Below are 25135 nucleotides of genomic sequence, written 5' to 3' on the forward strand. Positions count from 1 at the left end.
CCTCAACATCGAAGTTTACCGGAAGCCCACACACACGGACCAGTACCTCCTGTTTGACTCCCATCACCCTCTGGAACACAAACTTGGAGTAATTAGGACCCTACACCACCGGGCAGAACATGTTCCCTCTAAGCCTGAAGGAAAAAAGAAGGAACACACGCATGTAAAGGAAGCACTCAAAACGTGCGGTTATCCTAAATGGGCGTTCTTAAAGTCATCAAAGAGGCACAGAAAAGAAGATCAGACACCAGCGAGGGAGGATAAGGACAGACGCAACAACATTGTCATCCCCTATGTAGCCGGTGTATCAGAAAAACTCAGGAGAGTTTTCTCCAAGCATGACATCTTGGTGCATTTCAGACCCAGCAACACACTCAGACAAAAACTGGTTCACCCGAAAGACAAAACTCCAAAACACAAACTTAACAATGTGGTGTATGCTGTACAGTGCAGCGAGGAATGCTCAGACCTCTACATTGGAGAGACCAAACAGCCACTTCACAAGCACATGGCACAACATAGAAGAGCCACCTCCACAGGACAAGACTCAGCAGTCCATCTGCATCTTAAGGATAAAGGACACTCTTTCGAGGATGCCAATGTTCACATTTTGGACAGAGAGGACAGATGGTTTGAAAGAGGAGTGAAAGAAGCATCTATGTCCACTGTGAGCGACCATCTTTGAACAGAGGCGGTGGTTTACGACACCAACTCTCTGCCATCTATAATCCAGTTTTGAGTTCCCTCCCCAGACGCCTTAACGCCCACTCACATCCTGGGCCATCTGACCTCAGGAATTCGCATGATAAGGTGGGGCCAGGTTTCACAATGAGCTCACCCGAAACCCTGGCTGATTGGGACCCACACCTAGTTTCACACCTTGGCTCAGGTGATTAGAGGATCATCAGGGGGTCCTTTTGTCCCTCTGTGGGGGAAACTCCCACTATTTTTCTGATTCTTTCATTTCTTTTTTTAATTACTCAGCTTTTTCTAAGTTAAATTCAGGTAACTTAAACCTAGTAATCTTCAGACTTATTTTATCTCTTTTTGCTACAACTTTCAATATTTTTCTCAGTTTATTTGTTTGAAACACTATGTAACCATTTTACTTCCACCGTTTTTTGTATTTGCCAACACAATGCTACTGTCTGTTCTGCTTCTTTGGATACAAACTTTAACACATAGGGATTAAATCCACAGAGCACTCCTTTCACTTTTAAATTGTTGTTTAATTAATTAATTGTTTAAATTTCTTTTCTACTGAAACTGAGCACTCAAAGTGCTTAGTTCCGTCAGAGAGCTTTGTGGTCAGCTTCATCTGTCCAGCATCAAACCCTATGCAAAAAATCTTGGTGTGATATTTGACATATTTGTATTATTGTAAGGAGACCTTGAGGATCTTAAAGGCGCCTATAAATAAAATGTATTTATAGCCAGCTACCTACTCGTGCGTAACACAAGCAATGAGACACAATGTGCATTTATGATGGTCAAGTCCAGAGGGGCGCCTCTCAGACCTCCTACCATATCCTGTCTGGAATTGACTGTGGCTACAGTAGTCATTAGGATGGTTAGTGTCCTGAGAAGAGAGCTACAACTGAGCCTTGCAGAATCAGTATTTGGACAGACAGTACGGTGGTGCTCCAGTATCTCCGGAATGAGACCACATGTTTTCGTACATTTGTGGCAAACAGAGTTGCAGCTCTGATGTGGAACAGTGCAAACACATCAGCACAGACAAGAATCCAGCTGACTGCGCCTCGAGAGAACAAAGAGTAGATGAATTTATGAAGAACACAACGTGGGTGTCTGGGCCAGATTTTCTTCGCAGTCCGGTAGAGTTTTTGCCTAACATGCCATTGAATTATTCAGAAATCACTCCTGTCGATCCTGAGATCAAGAGAGTCACAGTAAACAAGATAAAGGTGTAAGAAAATGTTGCTCTATTCAAGAGACTGATAAACTACCTCTCCTCATGGATAAAGTTGAAAAGATCAGTGGTGTGGCTTCTGAAACTTAAAGCCTTACTTTGCAGTCTCTGTCAAAAACATAAAGAGCTTTATATAGCCAGTGTGGACAATAGCCTAGACAATGATTGACAGCTGATACAAAGTCAGATTGACAGTTTCAAGACAAGCTTTAAGCCTACACAAATTTCAGTGGAAGACCTGGATCAAGCATAGCTTGACATAATCAGATTTTGTCAAAAGGAGAAATTCTCAAAAGTTTCAGCTCAACACAAGGGACAAAGTATGAAGCGCACTAGCCACTTATACAAACCCAACCCCGTACTACAAGAGGATCTGTTAAGAGTTGGTGGAAGGCTGACTTGGGCAGCTATGCCAGAACTTGCTATGTAGCCTATTATCTTGTCTAGAGACTTTCACATTTCTGATTTAGTCATCCAACAGATACATGAAGAAACTGGGCATGGAGGGCGCAATCACATGATCTCTGAATTGCGACAGAAGTTTTGGATCCAAGCACCAACACAGCCATTAAAAAGATCATTGCAAAGTGTGTGACATGTCATCGCTTACATGGGAAAGTTGGAAAACAACTGATGGTTGATCTTCCACAAAAGCGAGTGTTGCCAGATTATCCACCCTTTTACCTGGGTTGGTGTAGACTACTTCGGCCCATTCGAAGTAAGATGTGGAAGAACCATCTTAAAAAGATATGGCATTATAGTCACTTGTTTAGCAATTCATGCAGTGCACACAGAGCTGGCATCATCATTAGACACGAAACTCATGGATTATGGGAAACATCTCCAAAACAGTTCCAGACAAGAAGGGTCTCGTCCGCCGAGTCCCCGCCAGAACTAATGTTTTGGACAGACCCATCACCAAGATTTGTCTGCTTGTGGAATCTGAAAGGGCAAGTGGTAAAGACTAAGCCCCAACAATGAGCCAAAAATGAGCAATGAGATTCATATTATGTTTGTAAAGTTAAAAAAAAATGTGGCAACTGTTCTCAGGCAATACATTGTTAGAACAATTAGGGGCCGGTAATGTAGCTGCCAAGCATCTGCTTTATATTTTAATTTACGATGGAGTTCATGTTTGTTTTATAAATCATAGATTTGCTACATAAGTCATCTAGTCAGGATTAATAAATTTGAACATTTGAAAGGTAATGACATGTCACTGTTTGGGATTAGAATCTAAAAGGTGTCTACCACTTGAAGTATGTAAGTGCAATAGCAGCATGTGTAATTGGAAAGAGGAGGAGCATGGACAGAGAGGTTTGGAGTCTCACAGTTTTCTGACCATGTGCAAAGGTAGTTCTGGATAAATGCTCATTCTTTGGAACTTTTCATGCTTATTTAGGAGGGAGTTCATTGTTACTTCTTCAGCTTGTAATAAATAAACAATGTTCAAATCATAATTCAACTGGAAGCATTTCTTTTGGAAACCAGGAACACACATCAGCCATAGACTCTTTTTTGAACTTTGACTATTGGAAATTACCCCACAGTCCTGATGCTAGACTCCCCACAGAAACCCAAAAAAGTGGTTTATAGATTTCAAGATCCTGCTGTTTGTCTGCAAACAGTCAGGTCACTTTTATCGCGGGACGTGATTGAGATTAAAATTCAATGAAGTGTGCATCCCTAGCACATGCAGCAACAACAAAGACAACACATCATCATGTTATTCAGTCATGGCAATTTATTGTGGGACATCACAAATTTAATAAAGATTAAAATTAAATTAATTGTGCACCCCTAACACTAATGATAACAATAACACTAAAGTGATAACGACAAACTGTTTCAGGGACATTCTTCAGAAAGGCGGCTCTGCAGTAGATGCTGCCATTGCTGCGCTGCTGTGCACCTCCATCATCAACCCACAGAGTGCGGGCATTGGAGGAGGGGTCATATTCACTGTGATGGACAGCTCTGGTAACAAGACACCCTCGAACCTCTTTGCTCAGCCCTGCTGGTGATTAACGTAATAATATGTCACCTTTTCAAAGGTAAAGTGAAAATCATCACCTCCAGAGAGACTGTCCCCAAAAACGTGACCTCTGACCTCCTTAAGTTGTGTCCTAACACCACAGAGTGGACCGTGGAGTGGAAGCAAGGTGGGCTGTTTTTCTGCCATAATGCTAATATTTATAATATAATAGTCTAATCTGCTCTTGGACTCACCTTTATGCCACAGCTCATTTATTCGGTACAGGTGACTGCTAATGCACACTGTGAGTCATTCCTCATTCCTTAAGAAAGCAAAACTGGGATATACTAAAAAAAAAAAAAAAGGAAAAGGAGATAAAGAGATAAAGGAAACCACCGGAGGGTTTGGCTGTCGGCAGTTATTAAAGACAATGAGTCGGTGTCCTATATGACACTATCAGAATAATCTAACATAAACACCATGAAATACATGCTCCTTAGTTTCAGAGATAGCCAGAGAGATTGGAGTAGTCAGGTTTTTCTCCAAACAGGTCTTAACAGGTCTTTCTCCAAATCATGCACAAGATGTAACACAAAAGTTTTAAAGGTGTAGTCAGTTATCTGTAGAGGTATTTTTAAAATTCTGCACCTTAGTCTGCAAGACAAACTCAAGATATGAAGGATCATACCTACTTTTTATCATCTGAGAGGGTTCTTGTCGCCAAAGAAGTGAAGGAAAGAGACAGTATGACAGGTATCTTGTTAAAATGTCATCCTCCTCCTCACCTCAAACCTCATCTCCTGAACAAAAGTCAGGACTCTAACACACTAAGGAGTGCATAACCATTATTATTTAGTTACTGTAAGGAGACTGGACAATCAGCGCTTCCAACTCCAGGGAGTCAACAGCGAACCAGCTAAACAACAACAACAACTGGTTGTAAGCTAACATTAAAGCAGGCTTGAGTTTCCTAAAAATCACATTTTCCTTCTGATAAAAAGTTCAATTATATTGTAATTTTGTATGAGAATTTATGAAAGCTCTGGACGTCCTAAACAACTCACCTCAGTATCATTATTGTATGGAAGCGAGCTTCACACACACACACACACACACACACACACACACACACACACACACACACACACACACACTTACACTAAGACAAAACAATTGGACAAAAGAACAAAACACTAAGATACTAAAGACAGGACTCTCAGATGAGACAGAGACAGACTGGACACAAAGGAAACATCATCAAACTCAAAAGAACACGAAAATAATTTACTCAGGAACAAAAATATATTTAAATACTAGGTCAAAAAAACAAAACAAACTAAACAAAACCACACATACAAACATTTTTGTTTGCCAAAGGATTCTAGCTGCTCCACAGTCCTGGGTCCTTTTTGGCATATCTTCCGTTTCATGCACCCAGTGTTTTTTCTTTGAACTGCAGGCAGGCCATTTTAAAACCCAGGTACTTCTACTGTGAAGCCATGCTATTGTAATAGATGCAGTATGCCATTTAGCTTGGTCTTGCTGATGTCAACTTGATGGAAGCATAAGTTGCTCTAAGACCTGTGTACACCTTTCAGCGCTGATGTTGCATTGCCAGATGTGCAAGCAGCCAATTCCATAGGTAATAATGTAATCCCATAACTTCAAAGGTTTTGAATTGAGTATTGATAATGTGGTGGTGTGAAGTCAGATAACCAGTAAAGGTAACAAAATGGTGTTGACAACGCCACCTGGGGAGGGAGTTACACCCCAGGAGAGATTACAGTATTACAGAAGCCCACAGGCTCGTTATTAACAAGCAGAGGTAAGGCAAGTAAAAAAAAAGGTTTATTAGACAAAACTACTAAAATCTGCAAAACCGGAGAATCTCTTAAGTAGCAGGGCTGACAACACAAAAACCGTTAATCAAAACACTTTATTAACAAACATTAATTAAATGGACAAGGTTCGCTGCAACAGTGCTACCCTTGTTGAAATAGCAGGTCAGTAAAATAATTACAGTTTTTTCTGATTGCTTAAGCACATTTTTTGTAACTATTGGCTAATTTTGCAAAACTCTTCACACAAATAAGAAAACCTGTCACCCAATAATCAAAACATTGTAGTTCTCTTGCAAAAGCGAACACAGCTAGATTAACTCTTCACACCTTCGTAAAAATGGTGTTTCCGTATCAAACAGTACACACAAGCCATCATCTACTAAGCACACAATGCGCCAACTGCACACTGATGGTATGAATACAAAACACATCTGGCTTTTGCTTTCTCTGTGCACAAGGTAGGCTATGTCAGTTTGAGCTCATACTGCTGTCATAGATCCATAAGCATAGAGGGATCCAAACTTCAAGTACTGGTGTTTATTCAAACACATCAAAACAAACACAAGTGGTTATTTCCAAGTATAGGATTATTTGCAATCGCCATAATGACTATATGGGTTACTTGGTCTGCAGTGAACATGCTTCCTCTGCCCCCAGCATCTGGTCATCTAGCAATTCTGTAAAGTAACAATTTCAGTATTTTTACATCAATGGTATTGGTGTGTTTCTCATTGGCATATGGCAGTGCTACAAATCTTTGTGCGAAGTGACTGTACTAACCGATTCTCATTTCAAGATGTCCTTATGGTACTTGCTACAGTGTAGCGGCTCGAGTTAGGCTGGACCCGTTGGCCAGCTACCCTCAGGGTCATTCCACGGTTGATTATATGGTCCACTATTGTAGCTCTGATGTCATCAGCAATTCTATTTCTTACTCTTCCTACCCTTCCTCTCCCCCCTCCTCATCTTCCTCTCCCCCCTCCTCGTCCTCCTCTTGCTCCTCCTTGTCCTTGTCGTCCTCTTCATCCTACTTCTTCACCTCCACGTCCTCTTCCTTGGCCTCCTCTACTTCTCACTCTTTCTGCTCCCTCCATTGTACTCCGCACACACAGCTTACCTGTATTATAGTGCTTAGGCTGATTGCAAAGTGAACTAATTATCTAAAACAGTTTTCACATGTGAAAGTGTGCCAGACAGTTGGCAAATTAGTGTTAATGATAGCCATACATGTGTATACTTTTGCTAGGAGTGTGTTGGAAATTTGGTAATTGAGTGTTGTGCAGTGAATTGTGCCTACAGTTTTGCAAAGTGTGTGTTACAAAATTGTAAACTGAGTGCAAAGCAGTTTTTGTGCTTTTAGTTTTGCAAACTCAGTGAGTGGTTTTGCTATAAGTCTGAATAGTTTTAGAGATTGTGCTACAGGAATCACAGTTAGGGTTTAAGCATTCAGAAAAAACTGTAAACAAAATGGTGGAGACCGGCCACTGGGGAGGCAACCTACAGGGAGGAGTGCCCAAGCATGCCACCAGTTACTCACCAGTGTAGTCTCACTGCATTCCTAGCTTCATACCTATTTCCTAGTGTGTATGTACACGCACATGCATCAGGTGGGATTCCACCACACACGCCTAGCCCCCACAACAAGCTACCGTGCCTCCACTAAAGCAAAACAAAAACCAAAAAACCAACAAAACCTATAAATCAAAACATAAAATATCAAATAACTCAGTAAATGAGATATAAACGAAACAAGAACAAATACGAGACAACAAGAAAAAACAAGATACAACTCCTTTTAAAAACATGTTTAAAATATAACAAACAATCAAGAGTAAAATACCATAAAACAAAGAACAAGTGAATGCCAGTTTATAAATTACAGTAAAACAACAACAAGGCTACAACAAGACAGCAGCAGTGAGTAGGCCTGCAACAAAACAGGGGAAACAGTCATTCAGGGTCCACCCTACTACATGCCAAACTGTAGATAACCCATGATAATCCTACTTACAACCCTTTAGCAGTTATACAGAGTAAGCAATTTCCAGGGGAACTGAATCCAGTCTGCAATACTTAACAGCCTGTGATCACCTTGAACGGGAATGAATGTAAGTTGCTAGAACTCAAGAGTGGACCACAGCTGTTCCTTATAACCAACCTCTGATAAACAGCTAAGGGAAGGGTGAATGTTCATGCTGCGTTCACAGACACCATGTATGTAATTTCCAGGGGGGTTGAGGGGGTTATGACCCCCCCAATAATCAGACCCCCCCCCCAATAAAATTACAAATTATCTTGCATAAATACGCTGTTGATTTTCTTTCCTCGTCTCAGGTATTACCAGCAAAATAGTTGCATGTTTAACCATCTGGGAATTTACCCAGATTTATTTATTTATTTAGACAGAGCTCTTGACACTCCCAATGTTCAGCACAAAGTTACGCCGATGTATGAACCAACATCCACCAAATCCAACCCACTACAATAATAAGCTGCACTTAACAATGTTAAAGCCCTTTCCTGTTTAGCCCAGAGGATGCGGGATCCACATTTTTTTAAAAACTAAAAAAATGTGTTTGTCTGATGTCGGAGCAGTTTTCCACTTTGCCTCAGTCCTTTTTAAGTGAGCTTTGGCCCAGAGAAGACAGCAGCACTTCTGGATCATGTTCATGTGTGGTTTTCTTTTTTGCATGATAGAGTTTCAATTTCTGGATGGCACACTGAACCACGAAAAACTAAGTACATGCTTACTGTTGTGGAGAGGTGGTCAGGAGGTGTTATGACTAAAATGCAACAGTGCCACCTAGGGGAATTTCACCCCTAGGAAACATAAAGAGAGTGTTTTCAGACTAAACAAAAGAATTACATAGGTTTGAAGATACACTACTAAGGCAAATTGGTTCCAAAATTAAAATACCATCATTAAATACATTTGCTAAAAGACAAAAAAGGATTAATAAGCAATTGCAGCCCAGAGCACAATGAAATTTGACTGTGACACAGCCTCAATAGGTTAGGCTAAAGTGTCCTACTATATTACTTTTCCACCAAATTGTGTGTGTGTTTTAACAACAAAGAGAAATATAATATTAATGATTTTTAAACTTAAAATAACCCCTAACCACAGTGAAAGACTATATCTGAATCGAGGAGGGGGCCAAAGGGTATAAGATTGGGAAAACCTGCAGTCAGCTGAGACTGAAGAAGTCACTTGGATGAGTGACAAAACTGAAAACGCTACGTCCAGATGAACAGAATCAACTTTTGGGGGAAAACAGAAAACATAAATTCTACCCCAGGACGAATCTTAACTTTCCTCACAAGTCCATCTTAATCAGTCATTGTTTCTGCTTTGGCTAATTTCTACCGAAGCTGGAAATCTTGTGAAATGCTGAAGTGGGGCCAGAGACACAGGTTACTGTGGATGCACATGTCCCTGTCCCTTTTGTTGCTGTCAGCAGAGTACAAATGACCTTCCTGCATTACTTCCTGATCGTCTGTAGTGTGTTGACTTTGAAGCAAAGCTGTAGATCCATATATAGAATGAGCATAGTCTCTGTTAAGAAGCGTCTTTATACAGCAATAAGAAATGGGAGTGTGTGAGAAAGATGGGTCAAGAAAAGAAAGGGGCTACAGACACCTTTTATTAATGGGGCCCAGAGTTCTGTGCTACACCCCTGCACACAGGGTGCATAAACAGTAAAAAAAGTAAGCATAAGATATGCTAAATGCTTCTATAAGCCAGAAATAGTGTAAATATGCAAATATAGTGAAATAAACTAAAATGCAAAATGTTATCTCCAACATAATTAGTTACAAATGCACACACACTTAAAAAGTACAGTGTTTCTGTTACAGTTCAACGTGGGGGACTCAACCGCAGGACTCCAGGATCAACTATACACAAGAATTTATTTACATAATCCACCAGGTGTATATACAGGAAGTGCAGGGCAGTGCTATATACAACAATGTGAGGGATGGGGCTCCAGGGAAATCCAAAGGGGGAAATCACTCGTTCTCCAACTCGCCACACTGACAACCACAGATCCACTCCTCACACTCGACACAAAGATTCACACAGGGAAGGTATCCAGGAGGTCTGTAGACGAGGAAACGAGAATTAATTACAAAGTTCACTATAGACTCTTGACTTAGCTGTGCTGTAGTTTCGACTCTCACTGACACATGGCAGACAACGATCCAGCAAAGACCAGCAGTCTCGTCCTGGCTTAAATGCCGATCACCTTGATGGGCATCAGGTGTGTTTCCCTTCCGTGGGCGTGGGCATGGGCTGAGGGCGTGAACCCACAATGAGTTCCGCCCCGGCGACAGAGAGGAGGAGAGAGAGAGCGAGAGAGAGAAAAATGTAGAAATAGCCGATCAGCGTCTCGCTGATCCCCCAGGCCGTGACAGTTTCCCTCTGAAAATGGAGCAGAATATACTATTTAAAGAGCACCAAATTATAACAAATGTCATCTCAGATCATTCAAGGTCAGGACCTTACAGTTTACTTAAAACACAAGTAAATGTATGAGTTACTTTCCAGCACTGACTATCCATTATCTATCTAACCAGATAGCAGATGGATTGGGGTTCCTGGGGAAATTCGAGGTTATGAAGCGGCACACCGGCTTTATGGGAAGTTGCCGTGGGCCGACCTGTTTCAGCCGACCATCAAATTAGCCAGAGAAGGATTCCCTATTCCTTACTACCAAGGTCATTACATCCCACGCATTAATAATACGTCAATACGGTATGAAATACACCCACAATGTGATTTCAAAAATACGAAGAGCAAACAATGAATGTTTCAGCTTTATTTCACTGTCTTTGTCTTTTAGGAAGTTATATTTAGATAAAAATGGGAACCTGCTTAAGACCGGTGATATTGTGAAATTTGAGAAACTGGCTGACACTTTGGAGACGATCGCAAACGAGGGACCAGATGTGTTTTACAACGGAACAATAGCAAAGAATTTAACCAGTGACATACAGAAAGCAGGTATTATCAGATGGGTTTCATCCTGCTCTCTTTCTGACCGTTTTCTATGTCTGACAGGCACAATGATCTAATTACAAATTAAAAAATCTATTGGTTTTGGAAAAATCTAACATGATCCCTCACAGGCTACACTGTGATCTGTCTGGATCCATTCAAACTCTTAATAATGAGATGTATTGTGTTCATTTTTGCTCAACAGAATCATTTGTTTCACTGTTTTTGCTCAGGAGGAAAACTCACACTGGAGGACTTGGAATTGTATGAAGCTAAAGTGACTGATGCGTGGAATATTTCTTTGGGAGAGTACCGGATGTACTTCCCTCCGCCCCCTTTAGGAGGAGCCATCCTCAGCTTCATCCTCAACATCATGAAAGGTTTTCTTGCTTCTAGCATGTAGAGTTTGTTTCATATAAAAAAAAGATCCTTATCAATCGTTACAAATGTGATACACTAAGAATTGATGTTTTAAATAAAAGAAATAATAATTATTTATATTTTCAGGATACAAAATGAATTCAGAACCTAATGCAACTGATGAAAAGATTTTGTTTTATCACCGTTATATTGAAGCTTTAAAATTTGCCAATGGATTAAAGAAATATATCCGAGATCCAAACTTCAGCTCAGATAAAGTAAGTATCTGAAAATCCTACAGATTTGCACCTGCTTTGTTGCATATAGTATGATTCTAAGTGACGAAACGGGTAAAAGTAGCAATACCACATCACAAAACACAAAATATATAATGTAAAATATTTAAAAGGGAATGCGTTGGTTTTAATATGATTATAATAGCAAATTATATATAGCAAATTTTACTTATAATTATAAATGTACCTATTTACTTTATAATTATCAGTATATATGAAAAATCGAGCTGCATCCCCCCTCCTCCAGGCAGAGGTGGAAAGTAGTGAAGTACAAATACTTAATACTATACTTAAGCAGAATTTTCAGGTGTCTGTACTTTGAGTATTTATAAATTTTTACTTTTACTCCCTACGTTTTTAAACAAACATCTGTCCTTTCTACTCCTCTACTCCTTTCAAAATAAGCTCGTTACTTTTGCTTTAACGCATTTGAGAGAAGTTATTATTTTGTCGATGCAAGCCCTGATACATCAAACCGATTTGAGTCGAAACATAACACATGAAAGGCAATCATATTCATCCAATAATCACCAGCAGCTGTGCAACATTTCTATCAGCTCAACAAACACACAAATTGTTTCTGTGCAGTTTGTCTCACGGTGTCAGGTCAAGTCTGCTGTTAACTTCACTCAGATTCACTTTTTAACACTAGTTACTTCTACTTGCCACCTCTGCCTCCAGGCCCCGGCATGTTACTAAAAAGGGGGGACATGATGAAAATAATGAGTCTCTGCTCTGCCTGAACCCTCTGCTCCACCCCTCGCCTGCAGCTCATCCACAAACCACACCACAGTCAGTTTATGCACATTGCTAATGAGTTGTGGTGTGAAGTTTTTTTGTAATATCTCTGAGCTTTGCACAGTTGGACTTTGGGTTAATTTGCTGGGGTGAGATTGTGACTTTGTGTTAACAAAGTGCTTTTATATAGGTGCTCACCTTTGTTAATGATCAGTTAATCAAGGGGATTTGATTATCAGTACCTGGCTACTACTTACCCTTAAAGTTCTTATAGAAGCACTAACGGTGTACTTAGTATTTTACAGGTCTGCATAGAGTACTGTGAAAAAATTCTTTGAATGTCAGCTTTTCCCAGTAACTCTGCATTTTCATTTCATTGTAATTCTGAGCAGTGATGTAGCTTTGGAAACATATAAGTATAAAACATTTTAAAAGCACATAAACCTAAATTGGTTTAATATTTGTTTCTAAGTATGTTAGTGTGTGTGTATTATTATTATTATTTTAGTATTTGCCAATTTTGTGTAATGTGATGTTTTCTGATGCTCTGTAGTTCACATAGATGACAAAGAATTTCAGAGAACATATCTTGGCCAGTCACATGTGGAGCTTCATCACTAACCAGAATCATAACCCCTAGTGTTAATTACACCTTCACCTCATATCTGGACAGCATCAGTACACACATTGGTCTGTGCTGGTTGAAGATGCTCCTGCTGTGTCTGTCACCAAAATTCTGTTAACATTTGGCTGTAATTTTTCTTGATATCACTGAATTTTCTGTAATCTGCTTATTACTTAGTTATTTAGTAATTCTCAGTATTTCACACAGATGGCAAAGAATTTGACAGAGGATAGCTTTGCAGACAACATACGGAGTTTGATCAGCAGCGACAAGACTCATGATCCCCAGTATTACGGCGACACCCCGTGTCTGGACAGCATCGGCACCACACATGTATCTGTGCTGGCTGAAGATGGATCTGCTGTGTCTGTCACCAGCACTATCAACGACGAGTCAGTACCTGCATCATTCTGTTTCACATATGTGTGTGTATATATATCTATATATGTGTGTGTATATTTTTTTTCTTTCTTGAAACTGAAGATTTAAGACATTATGGAGGAACTTATTTTTAGACTATTTCTCTACTACAAAGAGTTTGTTGGTGCTATAATAACTTTAATATTTTTTGTTTACAGATTTGGCTCCAAGGTCCTCTCTCCAAGCACTGGAATCATTCTCAACAACCAACTGTTTGACTTCTGTAATAGAGCTAATAGAACCTCTCATGGTAAGAGATCAGCAGGATACTTTTTACATTTATTTTTTATGAAATGCAAGTAATCAGACGAGGAAGGCGGATTATTTAAAAGAGTTTAATGTTTTTTCTGAAATTATTTTCCTGACAGGACATATTTCTTTAAGTAATTTCTAATAATAGCAAAATAGTACCATTGCAGAAATTAGAAAATGGCATTTCATAATTTATTGTGACGCATCAATCGGACCTTTGATTAAAACAACAATCAAACAAAACTGCCAAACTGAAGCACATCATGTAAATTTTACACAGGATCAACATACAGTAGAAAAATATGAGAAAATAATATGCATTAATTTTTATGAACTATGATACAAATTTACTAATATTAACAAATTTTTGTACTAAATGTATCCACAGTGATCCAACAGTGTGCTATAATCTATATACAAAGTCCTAACCAGTTTACTTTAGTAATAACCAGCATTACAAACTATTTTTTTACAAACTTCCGCATAGATTAATGTTTGAATGCTGCTAACACACTGACAGGCTTGATACAGATTCAGTAGAGAGAGCTCACTTGCACTTTCATCATTTGTTGATAAGCACGGACAGAGGCACTTCTAAATTTGTTTGTAGGATATAAACAAAATACTGCATAAAAATACAGTCACTGATTTGTGTATGAAACATTTGTATGAATGATTTATGAACAAATATGTGTGTACAGACTGATTTCTGTTTTCTAGTTTTGTTCTGCCATTCAAGGTCTTTGTTGTATTTCTCAGGGGAGCGGCCTCCCTCCAATATGGCCCCATCTGTGCTGAAGTCTCAGTCGAAGACGCTGGTGATTGGAGGGTCTGGTGCTGAAATGATTCCACCGGCAGTGGCCTCGGTATGTATGCATGGTACACGAACACAAGTGCCATTACATATTAAATAAAATAAATTGATGCAGACTGATGCCTGTATTTGCTGTTAATGCTTACATCATAGTAAAAAGATTCTTCACCCTAATTTATCCTGAAATCATCACTTTCTCATCTTATAATTTTTTTTACTCTTCAAGGCGCTCATGAACCACCTTTGGTTTGGAAAGAGCCTTAAGGAGGCAATTGATACTCCTGTTCTTTTTGTCAACTGTCAGAGTGAAGTAAAACTTGAATCTAAGCTTGAAAAGGTAATATATTCAATGTATTCAAATAATAAACTACCAAATTCTACAGCTTTTGTTCCATCCAAGTCTCTCTCCTCTTTGCCCTGCAGGATATAGTTGATGGTCTTGAAGCTAAGGGACATAAAATAACACAATTCTACAACACAGTTAACGCTGTGGAAAAGGCGGGCAGCTGTATCTCTGCATGGTCTGATAAAAGGAAAAAAGGTGAACCAGCTGGTTACTGAGACCAAGAGTCAGTGATGTCAGTTATACAGCATGGTCTTAAGGTTATGGACACTGCTGTAGCTACAACATTGGTAAATCTATATTCGTCTGTTACCTGAAAGATCATTCATGCTTTACACATGTGTCTAAAAAAAGTATGTAATATTGAAAACATAATGCAACAATCAGATTATTTAAATCCATGGTTTCATCCAAAATAGCGCAAAGACAGCATTGTAAAAAAAACAAATGTTTGTTGCAAATTATTTAGGGATTGCTATTGATATCAGGGTTTTTTTGTTGTTGTTGTTTTATTTTTAACAATCAATATGTCCTTTTAAATATTTGTTCATTTTGGGTTTTGATACACATAGAATAGACTAAAAAAGAACACAGCTTTCAGGTTGAAATGTGAAGCCCATGACTATGTTTCTTCAACCTGCATTCTTTCTAAGCAGCAGGCCAGCAGGTTGAGACTGACTGAAGAAATCTGAAAAAGAGCTACAGACTTCATGTTCCATTCCACGAGTAAACAATTCATATTTTCAAGTCTTATCAAATTCATGTTTATTTTGTAAATTTTAGCCCACTGGATTGTCCAGAAGGGAGATAAAATAGGGCTGCCCTAAAGTGTACCCTAAGTTATCAATTGATTTGTAGTTCAAAACAACAACAACAACAACAACAAAAAATACCCACAGCATAACCTGCAGTTACTGTTACAGGCATGTCAGCATCAACAAAACTAGATCTCATAGACTGTTAGAGCCAAATAGAAAGGTCAGTTTTTATCTGAATATTACTAGCTACATTTAAATGCTTTTTAATTTTGCTTTGTTTTGGAATTCAGTTTGCATATTAAGATTTTTTCCTTAGTTCATTCTATTGTTTTGCTGTTATAAAATGTGGGTAATTAACCAAAACTGCAATTCTGCTGATGTGGTCAGGGTAAAAGTTAAAAGTTAATCAGACAAGTAGTTTGTGAAGCAACAGTGTTTTTTCGTTGTTGTTTAATGTGTTTTACTGATAGGAATAGACAACCTGGTCTTGAACTGGATACGTTTTATTTTGAAAATGTCCATTTTGTGTACAATAAATTCTTTTCCTCAGTGTTTAATGTCTGCCTTGTTTCCATTATTGGATTACATCCAAGCTGCCTTTTGGAAATCACCAGTCAGAAACTTTATATTTCAAATGTTTCATGAAAATACTGAGTAGTCTTGTCCAGTGCATTAAAGCACTGTCTGTGACTGTGTTTATGTTACGCCCCAGTCTAGGGGTACAGGAACACAACATAAGTTTGAAAAGATTGCCCCACCCTGGTCCCCAAAACCATACACAGAGGGAAAACCAATTTCTTAGTGAACGGTGGTTTATTTTTCTACACTGCAAAATGAAGCTCCGGGGTGAACAAAGGCCAAAATAACAAACAAAACCAGCTAAGTCAGGAGGAAGTGCTATCTAAAATCCTATGTGAAATCAAAACCAAACGAAAGACAAGCGCTACACCTAACTCCCTGAGATAAACAGGAGAAAACAGTGCAAGGGAAAACAATAAGGCAGCTCACCCTTTCTGTTCCAGTGCTATTTACAATGTGCTATTTACAATGAAAACTAATGTACACACTATATACAGAACTCAGAAAGTCACAAAAGTCACAGGCACAAATGTCACAGGTTTTGGAGGCCAGGGTCAGGTCTGCTGCTGCTGTCAGTGGCTGCCCCGGGACAACTGCTGGTGAGGGATTTTGAATGACACCACATGACCAGGGGACCAATCAGCAGCCGTCAGCTCATCCACTCACGAACCTGCAAAGACTTAAAGACACAGACAAAGAAACAGCCACCAAAACAGGTTATGGCCAGGGCCATAACAGTTTCCTATCGTCAACCTGCAATCCACAGCCACGACACTCTCTCCACATTGCACCATAGCCTCCGTTAAACGTCCTGACACCCTTTTCCCACCTAATGCTTTCACTCATGAGCACGTTCAGAGACAAATGAGAAGACTCCACTTAGGCAAGTCTGCTGAACCAGATGGGGTGAGTCCCCGTGTCCTCAAGGCCTGTGCCCCGAAGCTTGGTGGAGACTTTCATAAACTCTTCATGAAGAACCTGAGTCTGCAGAGGGTCCCAGTGCTGTGGAAGACATCATCCCTCGGTCCTGTACCAAAGACGCCATGTTCCAGTGGCCCCCAGGATTACAGGCTTGTGGCCTCCTCCTTTTTGCGCAGCAGAGCAAAAAGGAGGCCAAGCAAAGTTTTTAAACTGTATAAACAGACATGTCTGCTTTCTGATGTATGAAAGCAACATACTAAACTTACAGGAGACAACCAGAATAAAGCATCACACAATTACTGACCCCACCACCCCTAATACAAACTGATACCCAAAACATTAATGAACTGTAGTGTCATTTCTCTCTACTTTTATGTGTGAGGCACAAATTCTGCATTCATACTTAACATTCATGACGGTGGCCAGTATAGGAAGAACCGGCGAACACTTATGTCTCCAGGCAAAGCTGCACACGATGACAATGCACCCATTTGGATATAACTCACCAGCATCACAGGAAATGGCTCCAAAATGCACAAAAGATGTGATTGGAACTCACAATAGAAAATAACAAAAATTAATTCAAAGCTGTGCTACTGACAGGTCAACTGCGTGTCTGGCTGTGCACTGAATAACAGTGTCGGATAAGGTTCAGATAATATTGATGTAAATACTAAACCTCCACCAGGGACACCAGCCGGCTTGCAGTGAAAAATAAAATAAAATAAAATAAAAAAATCAAGGCTATACCTTCCAAAGTAAAAGTCTTGATGGGGAGGGTATCGAAATGAGTTAAAGTTGGATATCAGAGACTCAAAGCTTCATAAAAGACTATGATGCACTGATTCCTAGCTGCAAAACACATTTTAAATTTGCAAGTCTCAATAATCTGCACAGAAATATAAAGAGGTTGATTTATCAGGCATGTTGTCTGTTTTTATAGCACAAGATGTCCTTCATATGGATGAAGGTTTTTGTTCAAGATGATAATGAAAATAACAATAACACATTTTATTTATATACCCTCAAGGTCAATTTACATTAGTACAACAAAATAAAAACCAAAGGTAAATGACAAATAAAACAAGTATGAAAGATGTCGTGGAGAGTGTGTGGAGGACTCAGGTGCAGACACAAGTAAGGATACGGGAGTGAACTTAAACAAAAGGGAGCCTTTTATTGTGGCTGATGAACACAAAAGAAACGAACAAGAATGAGGGCAGCACAAGAGCAGTAACTAAACAGAAACCTAAACTGGGAACAAACTATGGTAAGGCTATGGCTTGGAATACAAAAGACTGGGCATGGAAACACGGAGGGTGGGAACACAGACGACGCGACACAGACTGCATGAAACACGACTAAATACACATGAGGGATGATCAGGGGAAGTGGCCACACATGGGAGCACAGCTGACACACATGAACCTAAAGACAGGACAGGAGAAGTGAAACTAAATACACTGACATTGAATACAGACTTACAAAGTAAAACAGGAAACATGGAGATTAGACATGACATGAACTAAACATAACCACGCAGACATGACTCATGACAGGTAGACGCACGAACCAGGGAGACGGAGTACAGGGGAAGATAACAGAAGCGACAGCATGAACTTGACAACACAAGACACACGGACATAAACACATGAAGGGCAAGGGAGACTTAACACAAGGGTAATATAATTACAAATGAGCTGGAATAACTTAATGAACCTAAACAAACAAACATCAAAATAGACTAAACACAAAACACTGGGTCGCACGACCCAGGACCATGACAAAAGATGAAAGTATGAAAGCAGGAATAAAAGCTAAAAAGGGTAATAGTCTAAGACTTAATCATGATGAAGGGTATGCAATTTTGGAAAGATGGGTTTTAAGACGCAGTTTAAAAGTGGAGAGAGTTTGTAGTCCGAAGATCTGGTGGAAGTGCATGACAAAGTCTCGGGCAGAACAACTAAAAGCTCCCATGGAAGTCAGGCGAGCAGGTGGAGCAGACAGAAGGGAAACTGAAGAAGAGCGGAGTGTACTAGGGGGTGAGTACGTATGAAGAAGACAGATAAATATGGGGGAGCAAGGTTATGAAGCGCTTTGAAAGTAAGGCGAGTAGACGAGAGATTAAAGAATTACAGTAATCTAAATGAGATGTTACAAGAGCATTGACAAGTATGGTGGTACTGTTTGGAGTAAGTGAAGGACAAATGTAAAAAAAAATTATATTAAGAAGATGAAAATACAAAGACTGATTGTTAATTAGGAGGTTCATAGGAAATTAAAATGGTTATCACCATGGCCTCATCCGGTCAGAATGCAAAGAAAGCCATCAATTAGTTGTGGTAACTGGGTTTATTTCAGTTCAATCAGTGGTAACTTAACTTAAAGGAAGACACACATGGACTGCTAAACTCTGAAAGAGAAAAGTGTGACCCGTGGTAGGTACCTATTTAAAATAGGACAGAGCCGTAGGCGCAGTCAGTTTAAAAGAGTTAAATTTTTAATACAAAATAAAAGAAACCGTGTAACAGCGGCACCTAAAAACAATTAAAAACGTTACCTTATTAAAAACGATAAAACTGTACGATTGCCCGTGAGACAGGACAAGCGCTGCGGGGAACCGTTTAAAAACAAATCGACATAGCACACAGGTTAAATGGACGGCAACTCACACATGACCCCAAATGGGTAAAACACTATAGAGGGGGGGAAGGGGGGGGGTTAAAACACTAAAAGAATCAATATCTGTGGTGCCTACTGATACAGAAAAGATTAAAACAAAAAAACAAAACCATCGACAGCCGCAGCAGTCAGTCTGTCGACTTACACCAGTTTAAAACAAATTAAAACACACCGATGTGTCGGGTCCTTTGCCCGCAGCCAGAAATCCACCTGGCAAAGCAGCAGCTCGGTACTCTGTGAATAAAAGGCAGGAGATCACTAGCTGGACAATAAAACACAGGAATATTCCTCAACTGAATTGGTTTTGTTACCTGTCCACAAGTTCGTGTCACACCCTAATAAATGTGGGTCAGTGGCGATGAAGTCCACTATATCGTTCTCACGGGAGCAATGTTTCCCACCTACAAGGGTGCAAATAACTGTAAACCTCTGCCAACAGCCAGAGCTCACGTGGTACATTTTTGTGTAACCTACCGTTCTAACAGAAATTTAGGGGAGGACCCGTATCAGACTTTCATAGACAGGAGTTAAGAAACACCAACTCGGACCAAGCACTCGCAGCTTCAGGTTTGCAGAGGAATACCCAATTGCCCACACCTGCGCTTATGAAAGGAGCAAAGACCCGCTCCGCCCACCAGGGGCGGTCCCAAGTCTCCAGGTCTCACCTGTCACACAAGGTTGGTCTTTAAGTCACTAACTTAAGAATAAAAGCTTAAACGCAGAAGACCAAATTAAACTCACCTCAGCTGCTGCCCCATATGGGAGTGAAAAGAGTGAGCTGAAAGTGAGTGCAGTCCTTACAACAGTAACAAGAGGACAAGAAAGAAGAGCAAACTTTTGTATTGTTCAGTTACCCCTCTGACCCTCGAGCAGGAATTATTACATTCCTGGGCTCGGAAGGAGCATTAAAAAAGTCTTTAAAGTCCATGGAGCCAGAAAATATGGTCTCAGCATTTACAATTTCAAATATGACAAAACCTGAGTTAGCTGTCATAGAGTTTATAGACTCAGGAATGACTGACACAGGGTCCAGGCTCGGAAGGAGCAGAAAGAACACAGACAGGCAGAGCACAAGATAAACAGTCCTTTAAGTCCATCGAGTGGGAAATTTCAGCCTCAGAAAACACAGTCTCTGAAATTGTAATTCCTGGGTCAGAAGGAGCCAAACAAAAGTCTTTTTGACTCACTGCATCTGCTGTTGACTGCCAGTGGTGTGGATGTTGCGTCCTCCTGGAAGAAGGAGCAGGATCAGCAGGGAAAAGTGATGGTGATGTGGAACAACTCTGACGAGATTGCTCCTGCTGTGGTGTGGAAATGCTGGATAAACTGGGTGAGACGATAATTATTCACGCCGGCAGTTCATGCAGCAAGTCCTCCGGCAGGCCGGGCAGCGAATCCTCCAGCGGAGGTGGCAGGTGAGTGGTTGCAGTTGGTGGGTGAAGATGCAAAGTGTTAAGGAGAAAATCCTGTATAAGCAGATGAAGGGAACTCAGTAGCCAGGGGAGACCGGGAACCGATCGATACTTCTCCTCAGGACGATCCAGCAACTGATTACATAGTTTGTCCACAGAAAGAATGATTTTCACACGGAGCTCTTCAGATGGGGCGAGCACTGTTGGGTCCATTGTGTGGTTGCATCGTTCTGTCAAGATACGGCTGTGCGGCAGGCAGGATGTAGACCCAAATGCAGGACTCAAACTCAAAGGGTTAACTGAAGGAGGCTGCTTTATTGCACTTGCAAAACACCATGAAAAAACACTTGCAAAAAACAAACGGAAACTCGAAACTAAATACTAAACACCAGGAAACAGAGCAAGGGATTCTCTTTTTGCGGCAACATTTAATGTCCACATAATTCACTTACCCTGATTTTTTCTAAAATGTGCCAAATATGTACAACAAAGTAATTAATTATGTGTTTAAGTGTTTGCCATTATTTAAACATAAATGAAATGCATTTCAAATATATATATATATATTAGGGGTGCAACGATACACAAAATTCACGGTTCGGTTCGGTTCGATACTTTGGTGTCACGGTTCGATATTTTTTCGATACAAAAAAAATGTTCATGCCTTTTTAATTTGTCATTTATTAAAATTATAAATATATATTTTAACTCAAAAGTACAGTTTTTAAATTTAACCCTAACCCTTGTGCGCGTTTTTTATTTTGACAGCGAATGCGCACCTGCGGACCACTTATGTGCAGCCCTGGTTATTTAGCTCATCATGTGGCAGCCACAGAAATTATTTTGGCCATGAAACCATAAAGCTGCACTTTCTTTTTGCCTTATAGTCTCATTTGTCATAACTTCTCCGTTTTGTGGTAAGCTTTTCTTTGGCTGTCACTTCTTCACCCCGACCTGTCTTATTTGGCTCAGCAGAACTAAAATATATATACTGCTGCTTTTACACACGGACTCACATAAGCTCAGCGATTCTCTGCGCGATCAACCTCTCACATGTTTAAGCTTGCTGCGGGAGATTTCACTTGTCATGTTTGCATAGTAAGCTAACGATTAATAAGACGATGTCAGAGGAATTGGTGCACAAATTATCATCACTCACAGATCAGTGCTGTCGCTCTCTATACACAGTTCGCACGATTGCAAAGTGAAAGCAAAAAAACAAGCGCAAATTCAAACGCGATTTCAATGTCACATATTGACAGTGGCTCACCGATGCCAATGACATAATTACCCAGCTACATTTCTGAAAGAATGCAAAAGCATTGACATATATTTTTCCTTCCTACAATAGCCCAACGGGCAGAGTAGCCCGTCTGAAAAAAATCGCTAGCCCCAGGACGTCGGGCTAGCGATTTTGCGAGCCCTGTATCTGATTGAGGAATCACTCATCTTTGGAAAAGAGAGTTTATTACAGAGAAATGTCTCTTTCCAAAATAAAAGCTATACTATCCGCTTCTTCTGGGCTATATTCTCAGCAGCATAAGGAGAATCATGTGCTAACAGCTGTCTAAATGACTCGGCTAAAGTTAGTAGCATGCTTGTTGTTTTTGTCTTTGCACTAGGATGATGTCAGCGTAAATGTGCAGTCATATTTGTTGTGTTCCCACTAGTGCTTTCAGGTTAATCTCGTTGAAATGACCTTAACGCCACAACACGGCAAATCTCCGTTAACGAGCTACCGCCGATCGCCCCGTGCATGGGGCTAGACGCTAACACACTAGTTCCCACCCATGTAATTAAGCATTGCGTGGCACATCCAACATACTGTTTTACTTTAGTCCATGACTTGCTTACCTTCAGGGTCATACGTCACATGAAAACCAAAATAATTCCAAACGCCAGATCTGAATGAGAGTGGGGGAGGTCCATCTTGCAAGGAGAGCTTAACTTCTGTCTTGCTAGCTTGCCCTGCGCTCTTCCTTCTGACTATGCTGTCTGTGTTGAGCGCTCAGTGGATCTGCGCTCGACAGTGCAGCCTAGGCGGAGTAGTCGAACGCAGATTCACTGAGCGCTCAACACAGACAGCATTGTCAGAAGGAAAGTTGATAAAATAAATTACAAATGTTGTATTGTTCGATACATATGCGTACCGAACCGAAAGCACTGTATCGAACGGTTCAATATCGATACGAATATCGTTGCACCCCTAATATATATATATATATTTTATTTTTTTACACACCTTTTTGGTGACACACACTCAATTTCATTGTGTCCCATAGTGCCGTAATGAACTTCCTCCAGATGTCATAAAACATATGTGTGTGTATATATATATATATATATATATATATATATATATATATAAACACAAAACATGGAGTCACCAGACTCCGGACCATGACACTTTAAGCTCTACTGTCTACTTCATTAGCACGTCTTTGAAATTACCAGGTTTATAACTCTCATGACAGACATCACAATTTCGGCATCATTAAACTGTTCTTTGAGACCCTCTTCAATCTGGAGACAGATGCTGTTATAACTGATGTCAGATCCCTGGAATCCAATCTGGTTTACGTGAATCTGAAGAAGAAACACTCAATGCATCATGGGAACCCCCCAGCAGCCTACACCTATTGCAGCATAACTAACGGAGGATTCAGGGTCACTTGATACAGGTCTAACTATACGCTTTAGCTAAAAGGACAGTTTTAAGCCTAATCTTAAAATAGAGATAGTGTCTGTCTCCCAAATCCAAACTGGAAGCTGGTTCCATGGAAGAGGGGCCTGAAAACTGAAAGACTCTCACTCCCATTCTACTTTTAAATGCTCTAGGAACAACAAGTAAGCCTGCAGTGCGAGAGCAAAGCGCTCTAATGGGGTGATTCGGTACGATAAGGTCATTAAGATAAGATGGGGCCTTATTATTTAAGACAGACCTTGTATGTGAAAAGCAGGATTTTGAATTCAATTCTGGATTTAACAGGGAGCCAATGAAGGGAAGCCAATATCGGAGATTAACTGAAGGCTTTTCAGGGAGTTTTTTAGGACATCCTGATAATAATGAATTACAGTAGTCCAGCCTAGAAGTAATAAATGCATGAACTATGTAACCCACCTAAAATTGCCTCATGAAATTAACTGCGGTTCCCAAAGAATGTCAGTAGGTGGCACTCTGAGATTGTGTAGTGCTTGTGAATTTGAGCAAAGGAGCTCAAGGCTGGTCGGATCAACTCACCAGGAGTTTTTCCTTATTCCTTGTTAAAAAATTGGATTTTACTCTTCCGCTTGTTCGGAAATGCGGACACTTTCTGTTAATGCTGATGTACCGCTTTTATGATTCCCGTTCATTTCCGGTGAGTTGACTAACTGCGTTAGCATAGCAAGCTAATCGTTAGTTAAGTGTAAAGTAAATTCTGTGTGTTTTTTAAGTGCTGTATTATCTTTTATTTCTACACTGGTGAATACCCTAAACCAATCGGTGATGGGGGAGTTTTTTTCTGAAAGCTAGGAAGTAAGTTTTCTTTCCTGGAAGGAGATGATAATCAATAGACCCTGTGCACGAAAATGCTAACTTCCTGTTTTAAGACCGAATGTAGGGTTGTACATTTCCGGTAGCTTTATTTTGCAGTCAATTGCTACTGCGAAAGTGGACTCAAAAATTATGTTTGTTTGTTTTTTGTTTGAGTTTTTTTTTTTTTTTGAGGTTTTTTTTTTTTTTTTTGAATACGCTTTATTGACAAAGCACAAAATACAGACATACAAATACAAAATAGCAAACACAATGTCAGGGGGTTCGTTTAAAAAAACAAAACAAAATAGACACAGTCTATTAAAGAATCACATGATATTGAACAGGGAACATAAGTTTATGGTTTTGACAGCTTTTAGATTTTGAGAATGTTGTATGGTTTTAACATATTGTTTGGTTTCATTTAAAAAGCACTGAGAGGATGGTTTTGTGCTAGAAATATTTGACTTATATATATGAAATTTAGCCAATAATATCAATAAATTAATCAAATAAAATTCGTTTGCCCTGTGCATGGGGTACTTAACAAAATCAAACAATATTTTCTCGTAACAAAGAGAGAACTCAGAAAAGATAAAGGAAACAACAAAAACACAAAATTCTGGCCAGAAAAGACTCGTGTATAAGCATGACCAAAATAAATGAGAAATATCTT

The 25135-nt window shown here is 39.8% G+C and overlaps 1 protein-coding gene and 1 long non-coding RNA gene across 2 annotated transcripts in view; one reads left to right on the forward strand and one right to left on the reverse strand.

Moving 5' to 3' along the window:
• LOC120731421 (glutathione hydrolase 5 proenzyme-like) overlaps positions 1 to 15903 on the forward strand; it is a gene marked incomplete at its 5' end in the record, with an annotated part of 45905 nt that extends 30002 nt beyond the window's left edge. The window contains 11 exons of the mRNA XM_040028416.1: positions 3783 to 3910; positions 3985 to 4092; positions 10325 to 10502; positions 10591 to 10751; positions 10979 to 11125; positions 11253 to 11383; positions 12972 to 13156; positions 13343 to 13434; positions 14196 to 14302; positions 14477 to 14587; positions 14674 to 15903. Coding sequence (XP_039884350.1) covers positions 3783 to 3910; positions 3985 to 4092; positions 10325 to 10502; positions 10591 to 10751; positions 10979 to 11125; positions 11253 to 11383; positions 12972 to 13156; positions 13343 to 13434; positions 14196 to 14302; positions 14477 to 14587; positions 14674 to 14811 — 1486 coding nt within the window. The remainder of the gene's footprint in view (positions 1 to 3782; positions 3911 to 3984; positions 4093 to 10324; positions 10503 to 10590; positions 10752 to 10978; positions 11126 to 11252; positions 11384 to 12971; positions 13157 to 13342; positions 13435 to 14195; positions 14303 to 14476; positions 14588 to 14673) is intronic.
• A 3198-nt stretch (positions 15904 to 19101) lies between these two features.
• On the reverse strand, positions 19102 to 20244 carry LOC120731428. The gene is made up of 3 exons (XR_005695357.1): positions 20008 to 20244; positions 19845 to 19934; positions 19102 to 19767 (listed from the first exon to the last, which is right to left on the reverse strand). It is a non-coding gene; the product is annotated as an uncharacterized LOC120731428 (long non-coding RNA).
• Between the last annotated feature and the right edge of the window lie 4891 nt (positions 20245 to 25135).

The sequence above is a fragment of the Simochromis diagramma genome, unplaced genomic scaffold (assembly GCF_900408965.1).
Source record: "Simochromis diagramma unplaced genomic scaffold, fSimDia1.1 OVJJ01000781.1, whole genome shotgun sequence".
NCBI classification, from domain to species: Eukaryota; Metazoa; Chordata; class Actinopteri; order Cichliformes; family Cichlidae; genus Simochromis; species Simochromis diagramma.